General features: G+C 39.3%; 1 protein-coding gene across 1 annotated transcript; it reads left to right on the forward strand.

Moving 5' to 3' along the window:
- The first annotated feature begins 10,474 nt into the window (after window positions 1-10,474).
- Window positions 10,475-14,339, forward strand: LOC117514581 (chemokine-like receptor 1). The gene is made up of 2 exons (XM_034175102.1): window positions 10,475-10,526; window positions 11,957-14,339. Exon 2 carries the CDS (start codon window positions 11,968-11,970, stop codon window positions 13,102-13,104), a length of 1,137 nt encoding a protein of 378 aa, XP_034030993.1. The 5' UTR covers window positions 10,475-10,526; window positions 11,957-11,967; the 3' UTR covers window positions 13,105-14,339.
- Window positions 14,340-20,056: the final 5,717 nt, after the last annotated feature.

A 20,056-nucleotide genomic window follows, 5' to 3' on the forward strand; every position in this document is an offset into this window, starting at 1 on the left:
AGGATATCGCCAACTCTGTATGCATTACTTTTTGTGCATTTTACTATAAATCTTTCTTGAGATTAACCTGAAGAATTGGGCAGTCACCAGTAGAGTAAACGTGTACTTTATTTGCAATATTTAATTTACTTCCAATTGAGCAAAACCAGCTGTTGCCATTTTTCCTTTCTTCCATTTTTTTTTAAATATATGGTTTTAACTACAATATTCAGCCTGCAGTATTGATAGATGACCATCATTGTAATGGACAAACTGCTGAACATTATGGATGATGTCAGTCACCCTCTGCACACCATCATCAGCAACCAGAGGAGCCTCTTCAGCCACAGACTGCTCCTTCCCAAGTGCAGGACCAACAGACTGAAAAAATCCTTTGTCCCTCAGGACATCAGACTGTACAATTCACTCAAGGGGGAGGGAGAGTAACAGAAAGACAGGGATCAGGAATGAGAGGAACAGTAATAGACAGTAAACCAGTATTGATCAGTATGTCTGGTATTTATATTGTGTATTTATATTTATATTTATATTTGCAAACTGTTTTTCTTTTTTACTTTCACTTTTGATACTCTGTGTGCTTCTTACCCTGTGTGCTGCTATACAATGCTGCTGAAACCTCAATTTTCCTGAGGGAGTCTTCCCAAGGGATCATTAAAGTTCAATCTAATCTAATCTAATCTAATCTAATGTTCTCTGCTCTCAAACAAGACCAACACACACTTTTAAACATTTTTGCTTATACTTGAGAGTTTGTTTAATCTAAAGTGTGAAGAAACTCCAGCGCTCATGCTCATGAGCAGTGATTTCAACCTGCATTGCCATTTTTGATTAATATTCTACAAATCAAGCTTCAGTGCACTTCCATTGCATACAGATGTGTGACTGCTACACAAGCAGAATGTGTGAGAGAAAAACAAAGAGAAAAGCAGAACAACGTGGGAGGAAATATGGCCACGCATGTAAAATGTTTGATAAATGATTTCTTCACTGGAGGGTAGGGCTTTACTTAGGGGACACCAGAGCTCCAGACTCAACCCGCGCTCATGTCCATATCACCATCTGGCTCTTATGCATATCCATATGTTGTTGATAGATAAAGAGAGAGAGAGAGAGAAATAGATTTCCAGTGCTGTCACACATCAATAAAGACATAAATAACATAAACATAATAACATAATAACATAAAGACATGGATGACCTCTAATTTCCTGCTTTTAAACTCAGATAAAACTGAAGTTATTGTACTTGGCCCCACAAATCTTAGAAACATGGTGTCTAACCAGATCCTTACTCTGGATGGCATTACCCTGACCTCTAGTAATACTGTGAGAAATCTTGGAGTCATTTTTGATCAGGATATGTCATTCAAAGCGCATATTAAACAAATATGTAGGACTGCTTTTTTGCATTTACGCAATATCTCTAAAATCAGAAAGGTCTTGTCTCAGAGTGATGCTGAAAAACTAATTCATGCATTTATTTCCTCTAGGCTGGACTATTGTAATTCATTATTATCAGGTTGTCCTAAAAGTTCCCTAAAAAGCCTTCAGTTAATTCAAAATGCTGCAGCTAGAGTACTGACGGGGACTAGAAGGAGAGAGCATATCTCACCCATACTGGCCTCTCTTCATTGGCTTCCTGTTAATTCTAGAATAGAATTTAAGATTCTTCTTCTTACTTATAAGGTTTTGAATAATCAGGTCCCATCTTATCTTAGGGACCTCGTAGTACCATATCACCCCAATAGAGCGCTTCGCTCTCAGACTGCAGGCTTACTTGTAGTTCCTAGGGTTTGTAAGAGTAGAATGGGAGGCAGAGCCTTCAGCTTTCAGGCTCCTCTCCTGTGGAACCAGCTCCCAATTCAGATCAGGGAGACAGACACCCTCTCTACTTTTAAGATTAGGCTTAAAACTTTCCTTTTTGCTAAAGCTTATAGTTAGGGCTGGATCAGGTGACCCTGAACCATCCCTTAGTTATGCTGCTATAGACGTAGACTGCTGGGGGGTTCCCATGATGCACTGTTTCTCTCTCTTTTTGCTCTGTATGCACCACTCTGCATTTAATCATTAGTGATCGATCTCTGCTCCCCTCCACAGCATGTCTTTTTCCTGGTTCTCTCCCTCAGCCCCAACCAGTCCCAGCAGAAGACTGCCCCTCCCTGAGCCTGGTTCTGCTGGAGGTTTCTTCCTGTTAAAAGGGAGTTTTTCCTTCCCACTGTAGCCAAGTGCTTGCTCACAGGGGGTCGTTTTGACCGTTGGGGTTTTACATAATTATTGTATGGCCTTGCCTTACAATATAAAGCGCCTTGGGGCAACTGTTTGTTGTGATTTGGCGCTATATAAAAAAATTGATTAGATTAGATTAGATCAATTCAGTTTCAATAAACTTTATTTATACAGCGCCAAATTAAAACCTAAACCTCTAGGTGCTACATACAAGTACGGTCTAGTGTAGACCAGGTGTGTGTCGTGAACCCTGCTCCTGGGAATCATCTCTCATGTTAAGGTGCTCCACAGAGAGTTTGCACAAGGTTACATTTTTAACTTCATACAAAATTGACATGCCAATCTAATACAGAGAATAACTACAAAAGATGCAAAAGCACAAATCCACGTAGTAATTATAAGGAACAACACTGTGCTTGCACAAAGTATTAAATCAAAGGAAAGTCTGAATATAATGCATGAGTGGAGGTGCTCCTTCTGCTGCACGCTGCAATTAAAGCGACTGACATTGTGTCCTCTGGTTTGATGTTGTTCCACAAGTGGAACAGCATCAAAAGTGCTCAGAGCACAGCGGTGCCACGCCCACATTTCAAAGGATCAGGCATGTAGAGAAAATGTTACTAGTCAAAATGAAAGAGTAAAGTTCATTAAAAGTTTTTTCTTTTTTTAAATCGCCTAATTTCTATAAAATTAGCTTTTTTTCCTCTATATTATCATATGGCTGTAAGTTTGAACTTTACCGCTGACATTTTGCATTTCTTGCCTTTTTCCCCTCCATCAGCCAGATGAACCTGCCACATTTGACCAATCTGATATGAAGCTACCGTGTGTAGTATTCAGGAGTGTTTATCGGCAGAAATGGAATGTAGGATGAGCAGCACTGTGGCTTAGTGGTACGTACTGTTGCCTCACAGAGAGAAGGTCCCAGATTTGTTTCTGACCTGATCCCTGATCCCTTCTGTGTGCAGTTTGCATGTTCTCCCTGGGTTTGCATGGGTTCCCTCTCGGTCCTCTGGCTTCCACTTCCAAAGACACACAGGTTAGATGAGATGGAAAGTTTAAATTGACTGTAGGTGTGAATATGTTCTTCTGTCTGTATGTGTTAATCAGCACTGCGGTAGACTGGCAGCCTGTCCAGGGTGTACGCCATCTCTCACCCAGTGACCACTGGGATAACCTACAGCCCTCCCATGACCCATAACTGGAATAAGCAGGTTTAGAAATCAGATGGATGCTAGCATTCATACTCCTCTGTTTATTATGTGTATATTTACATGCAACAGTAAACTAATGTGTTTTCAGAAGCTCAGAATGAGCCCTTTATATCTAAACAGGAGCAGGCCCCCTCATGGAGGCCCCCCATGTTCCACCACTAAGCTGATACAGGAGCTTCAAATGGACATATTTACTCCAGTATTTTCGTTTTGCAGTGCAGCCAGAAGACTGATGGAATGAGTGGTTGCTCCCCTTTACACTGTCTGCTAGGTCAGACGAATACGTTTGAGAAACCTCATTTTTGTGAAATGGAGGCTCCAAAACGACAAGGAAGCATGAATCCCCAGTGACAAAGAGGCAAAAACGTGAAGGGAAACAAAATCGTGAACGGTGACTGCATAATGCCATTTGCAACCTCACCACTAGATGACACTAAACCCTACACACTGAAGCTTTAAGATATCTTTGTGACATAGGTTCTATTGAGGGGGGGAATGAGATGGTTTGAGCCTGACCCAAGAAAAGTAGGGTGTGATCCTCTATCTTTTACATTCTAAGAAACCAACATTTATCAAGAATGCGTGAAGTTAAGACTCACTGGGTGCAATGTTGAGGAATGTTGGTTTCTATAAATGCAAAATGCTTTTTTCTGGGTGAGGCTCAAAACGTCTTAATTGCACCTTGTACGGTGCATTCAGAAAGTATTCACAGCGCTTCATTTTTTCCACATTTTGTTATGTTACAGCCTTTTTCGAAAATTGAGTAAATTCTTTTTTCACCTCAAAGTTCTGCTCACAACACCCCATAATGACAACATGAAAAAAGGTTTTTGGAAATTTTTGGAAATTTATTAAAAAAAAAAAAAAGAAACTACGCGTACATAAGTATTCACACCCTTTGCTCACCACTTTGTTGATGCACTTTTGGCAACAATTACAGCCTCAAGTCTTCTTGAATATGATGCCACAAGCTTGGTGCACCTATCTTTGGAAAGTTTTGTCCATTCCTCTTTGCAGCACCTCTCATGCTCCATCAGGTTGGATGGGGAGCCATTTTCAGATCACTCCAGAGATGTTCAGTCAGATTCAGGTCTGGGCTCTGGCTGGTCCACTTTATTATTATGGGGTATTGTGTGGAGAATTTTTGGGGGAAAATGAATTTCATCCATTTTTGAATAAGGCTGTAACACAACAAAATACAGATAAAGTGAAGAGCTGTGAATGCTTTGGACAAACAGTTACATACCAAAGCAATAAGAGCATACACCTCCAGTGGTACTGCTAATAAGAGTGTTGGATCACTATAAATCAAGGTCTCTTTTACTCCATCATGAGCTGTTGTGATGGAGTTGCTGCATCCAGGATGTCGTTGCCTCTATCTGTGCAAAAGCTTTGACCATATGAAAATAATGTAATGATGTATTTTTACCCAAATGAACACCTGTCATGTTGTGGAATATGCCATTCTAAATCACTGTCATCCAATCACCAAATAAGGGGTTTTCTTGTCGAGGGATGGGGTTCATCTCTCAATTAGAGCCACAGGCATGTAGAATCAGTGAAGTGCTTTTGTGTATTGTAGTTCTACATCTACAAACGCTAAAAAAAAAGTAAATAACTGCATAATTTTCCTTCCTCACCATGTCAAATGTTCACCAGATGTGTCCCCATCAAGTGTTAGAAAGTCTGATTAGTAAATGAGGATGTTCCTCATTTGCTAATCAGACTTAAGTAATCCATCGCTAATTTAAGAATCTATTACTAATTTACTTTAGTATTTTTTAACACCAATAATTATATGTCCTAATTGGACTAACAGTGCAGAGTTGACGCTCCAGGATGAAAATAGTTTATGTGTCCAGCGGTGAGAGGACAGCGACAGGGAGTAACCTACTATTTCAAAAAGTGCTTGGCAACCCTAAATTATTGACAGATGCTGCTGTGACTTTCCTCTTACATGGCACAGAGTGAAGAAAGGGGCATTAAAAATATGTACTTGTCCAGATGTTGAATTGAACAGTCAACACAGAGTAATTCCATTTAACCTCAAACAAACATGAAGTCAACCCACACAGAGGAAAACACATTACGCAGCCTTCTGCAGCAGAAACGGTGGCCGTGGGAAGCCACAACTCCGCTCACTCTCAGGTACTTTCAGCAACCCACAATTTATGTATTTGTTTGTTTGGCTAGTTGGTGTTTTTGCATTTGGAGTTGTGTAAAAGTCAACGGCCAAAGGAGATGTATACCTTACAACACAGGATTTGTGCGTGGACTGTATATACATACTAGACAAACCCTGTCTGACGTCACCCACACTGTAGGTTTTCTGTAGAGACCCGGAAGAGCTTTTTTTTTTTGAAGGCCAAAAATTGCTGCTCTGGGTGTCGCTATGTTAGAAGTGCCTACTTTGTCTACGTCACAACCAAGTCATAAAAGGATAAAACAGTTGCATGTGGACAAGACCCTGCATGACCTGTGTGGGATAAATGAAGCCTGAACATGCCCCCATCTTCAAGTTACCAAACAAGCTAAGCTAACTAGCTAACCTCAGTTTGGGTGTTTATTAAATGACATTTGAGTGATGGTTCAATCCAGTCTCACGGATTGTCATGATTCAGCGGCATGAAATATACATTAATCTATTGGTTCATCATATTGTCACGAAAAGTGCTAAATTTTTGTCATGGGAGCACAAATTCATTCTAATTCATTCTGTGATGGTTTCACGTAATTAAAAGTGCAGCGGAGGGGGGGGGGGGGTCAGGGTGGTTATGGTTAGGGGTAGGGGAAGGTGTAGGGTTAGGTTATGGTTAAGGTTAGGGTTGGTAGGAGTAGGGTTAGTAATAGTGAGTTAAAAAAAACCCTATCATGAAAATTTGAATCAACTTGTGACGGGAGCACAAATAAAACATGAGACTGGGCTGGGTGGTTCTCATAATGTGTGTTGGCCTGGGCATTAAAAATTATGACCAACTTATTTCCTCAGTAATTGTGGATTAACTGGACCTAATGTCGTCAAGCAACTAATAACTACTAAAAGTGCTAACACTGATAGCATACAAAATTAACAAAGAATAAAATTTCATTTGACAGAAACACTGTGGCACGCGAGTCTGGGATCCCCTGCTAGAGCTGTTGCCCCCGTGACCCAATCTCGGATAAGCAGTTGAAGATGAGGGAGTGATGAGGAATTAATACTGAAGCACAGATTTCTTAGATTATCCGACAGGAGTGGTGACCAAGTGGTTAATGTGCTTGATTTCAGTTCAGAAGGCTCCAGGTTCAAATCCCACCCCTGCCACATTTCTCCATGTAATGTGGAGTTGCATCAGGAAGGGCATCCGGCGTAAAACCTGTGGCAATTCAACATGCAGATCCACTTTGGATTTGCTGTGGCGACCCCGACTGCAAACAAGGGAGAAGCCGAAGGGACTTACTAGATTTCTTAGATGATCCATTAGGACAACTGACCACACAACAAGCCATATTATTACAGATATTTATAATAAAATGCTCAGAAAGGACAGACATGGTCCTCAACAGCAGTCGCAGTTAACGGCCTCTGTGTGACTGGAGCTCTAAGCTTGGCAGCACTGTACCCCATAACGACAATGTCAAAAAAGTTTTCTGGAGATTTTTACAGATTTATTTAAATAAAAAAGTCACATGTACATAAGTATTCACAGCCTTTGCCATGAAGCTCAAAATTGATCTCAGGTGCAACCTGTTTCCACTGATCACCACTGATCACCCTTGAGATGTTTCTACAGCTTAACTTGCGTAAATTCAGTTGTTTCGACATGATTTGAAAAGGCACACCTGTCTACATATGAGGTCCCATAGTCGACAGTGCATGTCAGAGCACAAACCAAACATGAAGTCAAAGGAATTGCCTGTAGACCTCCGAGACAGGATTGTCTCGAGGCACAAATCTGGGGAAGGGTACAGAAACATTTGTGCTCCTTTTAAGGTCCCAATGAACACAGTGGCCATCATCATCCATAAATGGAACAAGTTTGGATCCACCAGGACTCTTCCTAGACCTGGCCGCCCATCTAAACTGAGTGATCGGGGGAGAAGGGCCTTACTCAGGGAGGTGACCAAGAACCTGATGGTCACTCTGTCAGAGCTCCAGCATTCCTCTGTGGAGAGAGGAGAACCTTCCACAAGGACAACCATCTCTGCAGCAATCCACCAATCAGGCCTGTATAGTAGAGTGGCCAGACGGAAGCAACTCCTTAGTAAAAGCCACATGGCAGCCCAACTGGAGTTGGACAAAAGGCACCTGAAGGACTTTCAGACCATGAGAAACAAAATTCTCTCATCTGATGAGACAAAGATTGAACTCTTTGGCGTAAAATGCCAGGCATCATGTTTGGCGGAAACCAGGCACCATTCCTATAGTGAAGCATGGTGGTGGCAGCATCATGCTGTGGGGATGTTTTTTCAGTGGTAGGAACTGGGAGACTAGTCAGGATTAAGGGAAAGATGAATGCAGCAATGTACACAGACATCCTGGATGAAAACCTGATCCAGAGCTCTCTTGACCTCAGACTGGGGTGACGGTTCATCTTTCAGCAGGACAATGACCCTAAGCACACAGCCAAGATATCAAAGGAGTGGCTTCAGGACAACTCTGTGAATGTCCTTGAGTGGCCCAGCCCTGAATCCAATTAAACATCTCGGGAGAAGTTTGCGGACAACACTCATTCAATATGGTAATGAGGCTGCATACAGCTGAACCCGCTCAAGACTGTGGAGATGATAATAGACTTCAGTCGGAACCCACCATCACTCCTCTACTACTCCATCCTCAACAGCACTGTGCTTGTGTACACTTTTAGGTTCCTGGGATCCACTGTCTCGCAAGATCTGAAGTGAACCTCCCACACAGACTCCATCAGAAAAAGGCACAGCAGAGGATGTACTTCCTCAGACAGCTCAAGAAGTTCAACCTGCCCCAGGAACTGCTCATCATCTTTTACACATCCCTCATCCAGTCTGTCCTGTGCATCTCCATCTCTGTTTGGTTTCTCTCTGCCTTCAAATATGACAGGCACAGACTTCAATGAACTGTCAGGTCTGCAGAAAAAAAAAAAAAAATCTTTGGAGCCAGTGTGCCTTCCATCCATGACTTATACCAGTCCAGGACCAGGAAGTATTTTTAATAAATTAAAAAAAAAAAAATTTAACTTTCATGTTGTCATTATGGGGTGTTGGGAGTAGAATTTTGAGGGGAAAATGCATTTACTCCATTTTGGAATAAGGCTGTAACATAACAAAATGTGGAAAAAGTAGCTGTGAATACTTCTCGGATGCATGTAGTTCTTTATTTATATTTTTAAGTTTATATATTATACTACATTCAGCTAGAAGGGAGACTTTCAAGAAGATGCTGTCAGCTGACCACTGGTTAGACCAGCTGCTTGTGCTTGTGTAGAGTGTTTGGAAAAAAGCCATTATCAGAGACAAAATGTTGTGGAAACATTGAACGGGCTGCAACAGCAATGCAAGAGAAACTTACATTGCACTTGAAATGCTGCCAAAACATACATGCATGAGAACTGCAGGATTTCAGCCATTCCAACACCAGTTACACACACACACACACACACACACACACACACACACACACACACACACACACACACACACACACACACACACACACACACACACACACACACACTGAATCTGGCGAAAACAGGAGATAGTCTCCCAAAACCGTACACCAGTTTATTTCAACCCTGCCTCAATTTTACAAGCTAGTTCTCTTTGGTTTGTGTGTCAGAGCACAGATCTGATACAAATTTACAAATATCAGCAGCAATAAATGTTGTAAATAAAATGTAAGAGTTAATAACTACACTATGCTTTTTAAGGTTCTAGAAGGCACAGTTTGAGTTAATTTTGAGCTCAGTGTCAGTGTATTGACATCCATGTGCAAATATTTACTTTCAGCAGCAGTTTCTTTGAAATTACGATTTCTCTCATATGACCCAGTTGTTAAGGATGAGTAGAGCACTTGGAGTTGTAATTGCCAACAATGTTTAAATATGACTAACAGCTGAAAGAAAAGAAGAAAAAAACTGAATTTGAATTGAATGAATCTCCCACTCTGTGGTGAAAGTCAAGTCAAGTACCATGCGGTGGTGCCGCGCTTTGCCACATCCATGACACCATGGAACCACCATGGGTCCTGGATGGCAACCAGTCAGGCAGACAACTTGCCCATTCACACATCTCAAAAATGACCATCTATCTGCTGCAGCCAGGTGAAAAGTGGATGTTCCCTTGGCCTTCTCTAACTACTGAGGTCCTCAACACTCAGGCACCCGCATGCTGGATCATACACAGAGAAACAGGCAAATGTCAAAGCTGATGTGCCCTCACAATGCAAGTGATTAAAAATGAAAAAAATAAATAAAGCTTGTGGCATCATATTCAATAAGACTTGAGGTGCATCAAAAAAGTATTGTGCAAAGGGTGTGAATACTTATGTACACGTGATTCCTTAGTGTTTTTTAAAAAATAAATTTACAAAAATAAAAAAAACTTTTTCATGTTGTCATTATGGGGTATTGTGTAAAGAATTTTGAGCGATTAAAGTGAATTTACTCCATTTTGGAATAAGGCTGTAACACAACAAAACGTGGGGAAAAAAGTGAAGCACTGTGAGTACCTTTTGGATGCACTGTGCAATAATCAAGAAACCCAAACTGGACTGTCCTGTCCTTTAACTCTTGTCCCATTGAGGTTAATAAAACATTTCTGATTTTGATTCTGTTAACTAAACCTATCCTGAACTGAACTCTTGACAAGAGTCTAACCTCACAGAAACTCAGCTGTCGTCAAATCGCTTTTCACAAAGATATTGTTGCTTTGCACACAGTTAAATCAATGCTTTTTTCTCCCACATTTTGACCAGAGTTTCACAGATAAAAAGCGGTGGTGCTGAGGCTCCGCCCCCCCGCGTGGGCGATGATGTCACATATTTAACGAGTCCTTCAGGACGGCGGTGGAGCAGCTTCGTGGTTCTTCTCTGCAGCTGCACCTCCTCACCAAACCGGAGAGCTGTGTCAAGGTAATCCGCCTTTGTTACGCTTCTCATTTTAGAAAAAATACAATAACCTGCAGATAAACGTATGTGGAGAAACTTTTTCACTTCGCACTTGCGTGTCAAACATAAATAAGTTTTATTGTGCTTATTTAGCTGATGGCAACTTTGTTGTAATCAAATTCTTTTCTTCTGCATTTTTTTAATTCTCCGACATCTGCAGAACCGTTTGCATGAGACCTAAAAAAAAAAAAGGGGGGGGGGCAATTAAAAACTCATCGATATTTTCGTCGCAGATTGTTAATTACGTTGAAGCCTAAAAAACGTGAAACAGAACAGATCGCCCCAAAAGTCTTTTTAAATTAGTGCAGATTTATGGGCGTTCACATAATAAGATGTAAAGGATTCAAACAGACCTCGTGTCTGGGTTCAAAAGCACGTGCAGTTTACGCACATCTGCCCGTGAACTTTTTTCTTTATTTCTTTTATGTTCATGTGATGTTCCGATTTTCAACCACAAACTTTAGTGTGGCTTTCTTACCTCTAGGTGGCGATAATGCAGTAATGCTTTTCTCCATTTTGCCGTGTGTGTGTGTGTGTGTGTGTGTGTGTGTGTGTGTGTGTGTGTGTGTGTGTGTGTGTGTGTGTGTGTGTGTGTGTGTGTGTGTGTGTGTGTGTGTGTGTGTGTGTGCCCGCGCACGCGCCTGTGTTAGAATACTTTTGACACTTAAAAAGTTAATTGGTTACAAAAGTATTAATCGGTATTAATGTTTTTCCTCCTTTTTGGCTATATCCATTTCAAACTGTTAACACTTTACAAACATTTTATTATTCAGTTTTGTTTTGTTTTTTTATTTAGAACCAATTTTAAATGCAAATATGAATTTTTATTTTTACTAAATATTTTGCAAAAGCAGAAGTATTTCTATTTGTCTGCATAAATAACATGACATTGATGTTTAAATTATTTGTTGAGCAGTTCTCACTTTTTGTCACTGGAAAGTTAACAGTAGAAAAGAAAAACTGTGGATGTGCATCTTATGTTTTTTGCATTTTTTTGTTTGTTTGTTTTATACAGTTTGAGTAATAATAATAATAATCATCATTTTATTGGTATAGTGCTTTCTAAACAGATATTTCAATGTTCTTCACATTGAAACACATCAATGCAATGGACAATTAAAAGTGTGAAAGAAGAATAATTTTCAATAAGTCTTAAAAGACAAAAAGGAATAATGAATGATTGCAGTGAAACAATATTAATATTTAAGTTATATGCCCATATGTACTAAATTGGCAATATTGAGTATTATAATATGATATAAATTATGATAGTTGGGTACAAAATGGTTATTTGTTATTGTTGATAATGCAGGTGTAGGTGTCCTTCCTTGTAGATAAACTTGATTTTGGTGTTAAAATACAATAATTGCATTATACTTTTGTTGTTTTTGCAGGTTTTAAGACAATGATGGAGACAATAACAGCTCCACCCTTTGATCACATGAATACGACAGATATATTCGGTGGGAATGGATCCATGTACGATGACGAGTACGACTACAAAGACGAACACTTTGAGCTGAGACAGTCCCTGAACATCATGTCTCTCATTGTTTACTCTCTGGCTTTTGTTCTCGGGGTCCTTGGAAATGGAGTGGTCATCTGGGTGACAGGGTTCAAGATGAAGAAAACAGTTAACACAGTTTGGTTCCTCAACCTCGCTGTGGCCGACTTCCTCTTCACCGCTTTCCTTCCCCTGAGTGTCACATACACGGCGATGTCTTTTCACTGGCCTTTTGGCAAATTCATGTGCAAACTAAACAGCACTGTGAGCTTTCTGAACATGTTTGCCAGTGTTTACATCCTGGTGGTCATCAGTGTGGACAGATGTGTGTCTGTTGTGTGGCCAGTCTGGGCTCAGAACCACCGAAGTGTGCGGAAAGCGTCTTGTGTGAGCCTAGGTGTTTGGGTTCTGGCTCTGATCCTCAGTGCTCCGTACTTCATCTTCAGGGACACTGCACTGTCATATCACAATAAAGACATCATCAACTGTTTCAATAACTTTGCCTTTTCTGACGACTACGAAACTCAGTCTGTGAATCAGTTGCGTCAGTTTCGTCATCGGGCTATGACTATTACTCGCTTCCTTCTGGGATTTGTGATCCCCTTCACAGTCATCGTCTCCTGTTACGCTGTAATAATCCATCGTCTCAGGAGGAACCGCAGCCTGTCCAGTCACTCCAGTCGCCCTTTTAAGATCATCGCTGCTGTGATCACCATTTTCTTCCTGTGCTGGGCTCCGTATCATGTCATGGCTCTTATTGAGATGGTTAATCATATGGCTTCTGAGGCCAGTGAAACATTAGACCATGTCACCACTATTGGAGTACCAATAGCCACCAGCCTCGCCTTTCTCAACAGCTGCCTCAACCCTCTGCTGTACGTGTTCATGGGCCAGGATTTTAAGGATAAAGTCCGCAGATCCATCCTGAATGTCTTGGAGAGTGCCTTCCAAGAAGAGGTGTCCCGGTCTTACACCTACACAAACTCAATGGCCATCAGTCGGAGCAAAGACAAGTCTTACTCTGATGCTGAAGTTTAAAGCCATTCTTCAAATGAATATTGTATCTGTACAGGGCAATTATTTGTTTTCACATAAATGTATATAGAATCTTTTCTGAATATAATTTTTTTAAATACATGGCCCCTAATGTGACATTTTATGTTTGCATGCTTTCTGATGTTCACCTTTTTGCAGTTTGATTGATAAAATGTGATAGTTCAATGGAAATCAACAGTTATCTAATTTTCTAACTGGTCTTGCCCCTTTAATAAACTTAATTAAAATCTGAGATAAGTGATTGGTAGTGCTGGAAAAGTGGAATTTTCCAAAGAATTCCTGCCAACTCTGGAGAATGTGACTACATTTATCTTGTGGCTAAAAGTCATATGTTGTACTGTAGAGATGTAGTTTGGGCTGCACAATCACTCACACAGCAACACCAGTCGTCTGTACTGTACAGACCATAGAGGAAATGTAATCTGCTATTTTGTGGTCAAGAGAAACCAGACAAACATTCAAAATAGATATTGCAATATTTTGTGGTGAAATGTGCACAAGACAAGTGCCAGTACGCACACCCTAAAAACCCCCAAAAGTTTCCTTTAAAAGTTTCCTTTGTCAACAAAAAGATGCAGACAAAACATCTTTTGGTTCTGTCTACATATGAAACCAAGTATAACCACAAGTGCACGAACTGTCTGACAACACCCGACATTATTTTAAAACTATGTGACCCAGACTCATGTTCCAATGTATGCACAAAAAAATTGTAACCCAAGACAACCATTACTTGGCTGATTTGGAACCATAAGTGCAGAGGAAATATCTCGGTTAACATTTACGATGTACTATGTGTAGTATAACTTACCTGTTGTTTATCAGCCTAAATTAAATTAAATATTGTGCATGTATATTATAGTTATTATGTGTTTATTACACTCCTATAAAGTCGTAGTGCCATTGTTTATTTGGCTTCCAGGTCTGACCTGATGTACTTTTTTCTTTTTTCTTTTGCTTTGTTTTTAATCCCCATATCCAGATGCACATCTAATGCCAAAATCCAAGGCATTTACATACATTCTTTATATTGTACATAGCTGCTTATTTTATAAACCTCAACAGATTTTTCAGTATTTTTGAAGAGAAGAAAAAAAAAAACCCTCAGAAATCAATTGTTATATTTACCTAAGCTAGTTATGTCAACCTGTACCATAAAACTTGGTTGATTAAGCAGAAAACAGAATATGCAATTAAGTGTTCAGAGTTAAATTAGACTGCACTGAAAAAAGAACCAATTTTAAAGTGTTACAATTGGAAAAACCTGAATGAATTAAGCTGTTTGAACGTATGTTTGTAAGTTTTCTTACAAACGTAAGTTCAAACAGCTTAATTCATTCAAGTTTACCATTTGTAACACATTTTTTTTAAGTTGGTTGAACTTTTTTTTTTTTTTTTTTTTTAGATTAGATTAGATTAGATAGAACTTCATTAATCCCTTGGGAACACTCCCTCAGGGAAACTGAGTTGTTGTAGTTAATTATATGTTCGGTTTCCCATTTAAGCAACTGTTATGACTGTTATGTTTAAGCAACTGTGTGACTGGTTGACATGACTAATTTACAGTTTTTGTCAGTTGCACTGTTGCATTCCTTAAATCATCATTGACATTTGCACAACAGTGTGCATTTCTTCAAACAATCAGTGCAAACTGCAAAACATATTGGGTTACCTGAAAAAGTGCAAAACTTGCTCAAAATGCTTAGTTCATGCTTAAAAACAAGTATTAATGCCAGAGAAACATTCACTCACTCACTCATCTTCAACCGCTTATCCGGGATTGGGTCATGGAGATGAAACAGTCAGTGGTATCAAAATGGCAAGTTCTCACACAACTGATCATGGGTAAGGTAGTCAAACAGTTGTGCCATCATTGAAACATTTTATGTTTTTCCGATGCAAAACAAGGCAAAGATCTGTCTTTAAATGCACAAGACAGCACCCTTACTTTAACTGTGTGGCATAACCATTTGGAAACTATAAAGTTACACATTGTTTTGTAGAGTGGTTGATGGCAAGATACTACATACTGTATGTTTCACATTTTTATGCTCTTTGTAATTGCAACTTCTTTCCAGACATTGGTACAGAGCAACAAAAAAAGGCTTTTACAGCATTGTGTCTTCTTGTAAGTGAAAGTTGAGGTTCACCTGAGACCAACTGATCAATTTATGAGTTTCCAGAAAAATGGTGAAAGAAATGCCTCAAATATGCCTAACAGATTTTGATAACTAGTTTAGCACTTTTGCATACAATGACTCAAGTGATGAAATAAGTATTGTTTGTTTTATTGGGTACAACTCTTCAGCAGGGAACCAGCATAGTGCATTTTTACCATCATGACATTAGCAACTGACAGTGTAAAAAACAGTCAACAGTTGTAGACATTCAATTACATTGATGTACTAAAGAATTCACAGTTTGTTCAATAATGAAAAATTGATTTTATGATGGGCAGTATGGTGATTTTGTGGTTAGCACTGTTATACCTCAGCCAGAAGGTCATGAGATCGATTTGTGTTTGTGTGGTATCCCTCCAGGTGCTCCGGCTTCCTCCCACATCCAAAGACATGCAGGTTAGGTGGATTGGAACCTTACAATTGTCTGTAGGTGTGTGTGAATGTGTTTGCTTGTCTATATGTGGCCCTGCTGTGACAGACTGGTGTTGTGCCCAGGGTGCACCCTGCCTCACACCCTATGACTGCTGGGATAGACTCCACCCCCTCCCCTTGATCCTTAATTGGAGTAAGCAGGTATAGAAAATGGATGGATAGATGATTTTATGATCTGCCCAACTGATAAGATGTTATGGAGATTGAGCAACCAGTTTTGAGAATTTCATTTCTGATCAGAGAAATGCACCCAAGTGACTGAGAAGCATTTTATTACTTAGAGTGAAGGTGGTAACCATTTTATATGATGGATTCAATAGCTTTCTGGGTAGATATAAAAAAAAAACAGGAAAATAAAATTGCCCCCAATTTGTATGTATAGCTGTACTAAATCCTTTTACTTTAGTCTAACATTAAACTTTATACTATAGATTAGGATTTATTTGAAGTGTTTCAGAGCTGTTCTTGCTTGTAAACAATGTGGTTTATGCTGTTATCACTGTTATTAAAATTTTATCTGGGCTTTAATGGCTGTTAATTGTCTCAGTAGACGTCAATACATTCTGCTTTGATCATCACATCATCTACAATAGATAGATAGATAGATAGATAGATAGATAGATAGATAGATAGATAGATAGATAGATAGATAGATAGATAGATAGATAGATAGATAGATAGATAGATAGATAGATAGATAGATAGATAGATAGATAGATAGATAGATAGATAGATAGATAGATAGATAGATAATACAACTTGACCAGCAGAGGGAGCTATTTATATATATACACACACACACACACACACATACATCGTCAACCACTTATTGGTTGTATATTAAAAGGTTTTTGTGCAGTTTGGTTTGATGATGGCACGTAATTGTTTTGTAGATACCACAGACACACACATACAAACAAATAATCTTTATTCACATAAATTTTTGCCTATTTTATGTCATTCAAATTTAAATCAATTCATAGTACAGCACCAAATCACAATTCAAAAGTCGAAGGTCCAACCTTGGCCATTCACATTGGCAACAGCAAAGAGCAGTGTAAATTACTGGTTGAACTAATAGGATTAATAAATGGAATAGTTCTGACTGTGCTGAATGCTTGGTCTACAAAGTAAAAGTCAAACAATGCCGAAGTCCATTGGATTCTATGGCATGTGACATACAGTTGTATGTAAAAGTTTGGGAACTCCTGATGATTTCCATGATTTTCCTTTGTAAATCATTGTGTGCTCGGATCAGCAATTTCAGTTAAATATATCATAGCAGACAAACAGTGATATTTGAGAAGTGAAATGAAGTTTGTAGCATTTATAGAAAGTGTGCAATAATTCTTTAAACAAAATTAGGCAGGTACATAAATTTGGGCACCCCAACAGAAAAAATACATCAATATTTAGTAGATCCTCCTTTTGCAGAAATAACAGCCTCTAAACACTTTCCTATAGCTTCCAATGAGAGTCTGGATTCTGGTTGAAGGTATTTTGGACCATTCTTTTTTACAAAACATCTCAGGTTTGTTGGTTTCCGAGCATGGACAGCCCACTTAAAATCACACCACAGATTTTCAATATTCAGGTCTGGGGACTGAGATGGCCATTTCAGAATGTTGTACTTGTTTCTCTGCATGAATGCCTTAGTAGCTTTTGAGCAGTGTTTAGGGTCATTGTCTTGTTGAAAGATCCAGCGCCGGCGCATCTTCAACTTTGTCACTGATTCATGAACATTGATCTCAAGAATCTGCTGATATTTACAGGAATCCATGTGACCCTCAACTTTAACAAGATTCCCAGTACCTGCACTGGCCCCACAGCCCCACAGCATGATGGAACCACCTCCAAATTTTACTGTAGGTAGCAAGCATTTTTCTTGGAATGTTGTGTTCTTTTTCAGCCATGCATACTGCCCCTTTTTATGTCCAAATAACTCAATTTTAGTTTCATCAGTCCACAGCACCTTATTCCAAAATGAAGCTGACTTGTCCAAATATGCTTTAGCATGCCTCAAGGGACTCTGTTTGTGGTGTGTATGCAGAAAAGGCTTCCTCTGCATTACAGCATCATACAGCATCTCTTTGTACAAAGTGTGCTGTATAGTTGAATGATGCACAGAGACTCTATCTGCAGCAAGATCATGTTGTAGGTCTTTGGAGCAGGTCTGTGGGTTGACTATGACTGTTCTCACCATCCTTTGCTTCAGCTTATCTGAGATTTTTCTTGGCCTGCCACTTCAGGCCTTAACTAGTACTGTGCCTGCAGTCTTCCATTTCCTCACTATGTTCCTCACAGTGGAAAGTGACAGCTGAAATCTCTTTCAGGTCATTTGAGAGGTGTTTAGAGGTTCCCATGTTGCCACTCATTACAAGATACAAAGAGGGGAAAAATTGCAAATGGCCACCTTAAATACTTTCTCATGATTGGATTCATCTGTGTAAGGAGGTCAAGGGTCAACGAGCTTACCAAACCAATTTTGTGTTCCAATAATTAGTGCTAAATGTATTCAAATCAATAAAATGACAAGGGTGCCCAAATTTATGCACCTGCCTAATTTTGTTAAAATAATTATTGCACATTTTCTGTAAATACTAGAAACTTCATTTCACTTCTCAAATATCAGTGTGTTTGTCTGCTATATGCAGTGTTGCCACAGTTACTTTGAAAAAGTAATCCAATTACTGATTACTGATTACTCCTTGAAAAAGTAACTTAGTTACTTTACTGATTACTCAATTGTAAAAGTAACTAAGTTAGATTACTAGTTACTTTTTTAGTTACTTTCCCCAGCTGCTGACAACAACTCACTTTATAGTCACCCTTTCTTGACTTCAATGAAAATAAATACTTGTTTTATAAAAAGTAAAATAAAGACCTCTTTCTTGACCTCATATTTAACTGTTGACAGCACTGTAACAGTAAAACTTGCAATTTCAAACCTACATTGTTTAGAAATGTAACTATTAAATTCTAACTCTCTAAACATTTTACTTGTCGAAATTATTATTATTTTAAGCAATATTAGTAGTTGTAGTAAAAAACGGCTTCAAAACTGGACCTTTAATCTAGGGGTGTTGTGAGGGGGGGCACATCCTTGCCCCACGCCCCCATTCCATCTGGATTCGCCCCTGCTTTGGCGTTTGAGCACAAAGAATGGATAACATGTATTTATGCAGAAAACAGGACCAGATTTACAGGTAAGAAAGTTTTATTGCGTTTTCACATCATGTGGTCCTCAGAAAGAGAGTTTAGGTGCATTTGAGTGGAAAATAGTGTTAGTTGTTGACGCGTCGCGGAGGATCAGCTGTTTTTAACGAGACGATACGGAGCAGCTCAGCTCAGAATTCTAAATAAAGGAGGGGAAAAAGTATAAAAATGTCTTTGTAAAGCTCAGTGCAGGTGTGCTGATCACCGCGCTTTAAGAGGTGAGGACGAGTCGAGCAGCTGCAAAAAACCGTGGATTAAAAGCTCACAGCTCGCTTAAAGTGGGCAGTTGAGCCGAACCCCGACCTCCTGCCCACGGACCAAGTTTAATGCTGCTATCGACCCACAATGAAAAATAATAGTAACGCACAGTGACATGGAGAAGTAACTTTAATCTGATTACTGATTTGGAAAGATTAACGCGTTAGATTACTCGTTACTAAAAAAAAGTGGTCGGATTAGAGTAACGCTTTACTAAGTAACACGTTACCGGCATCACTGGCTATATGATATATTTAATTGCAATTTCTGATCCAGAGAACCAATGATTTATAAAGTAAAATCATGAAAATTATCAGGGGTGCCCAAACCTTTGCATACAACTGTATGATCCTGTAACGTGATAACTAAACATGATACATGGTGCAAACTATTTCTTTTTAAAACCCTATTGACTCATGTTTTAGCAATTGTAACATCTGACCCCTGTACAAACTGAAACTGACCTTTGTCACCATTCTTGCTGTTTTTATCCAGTAACTCCAGAACATTCAGTCATAGATAGTCGGAACTATACTTTTTTGGAATATATATGTTCGGACAAATAATGTGGTATAGCTTTCAATATGACTGGAATATTTTTAAATTTTGACCCCTGTGTAATTCTTCTTGACCCCTATCTGGCCGCCTATTGAAGATTCAAGTGGCTACTTGGTTTTATCAAAAGAGTAATGTCTAAGGAGTATTTGTGCCAACTTTGGTGCTTGTATCACCATTTGAAGGATTCCTCTGTAAATATTCTGTTATCTGCTGCACTACTGGCAGTCTTTCCCAACCTACAGAGCTCTATGTGAGATGCTTTTTGTCTTTGTTTACTTAGATGACATTCT

This window comes from Thalassophryne amazonica, chromosome 7 (assembly GCF_902500255.1).
Source record: "Thalassophryne amazonica chromosome 7, fThaAma1.1, whole genome shotgun sequence".
In the NCBI taxonomy this organism is placed as follows: domain Eukaryota; kingdom Metazoa; phylum Chordata; class Actinopteri; order Batrachoidiformes; family Batrachoididae; genus Thalassophryne; species Thalassophryne amazonica.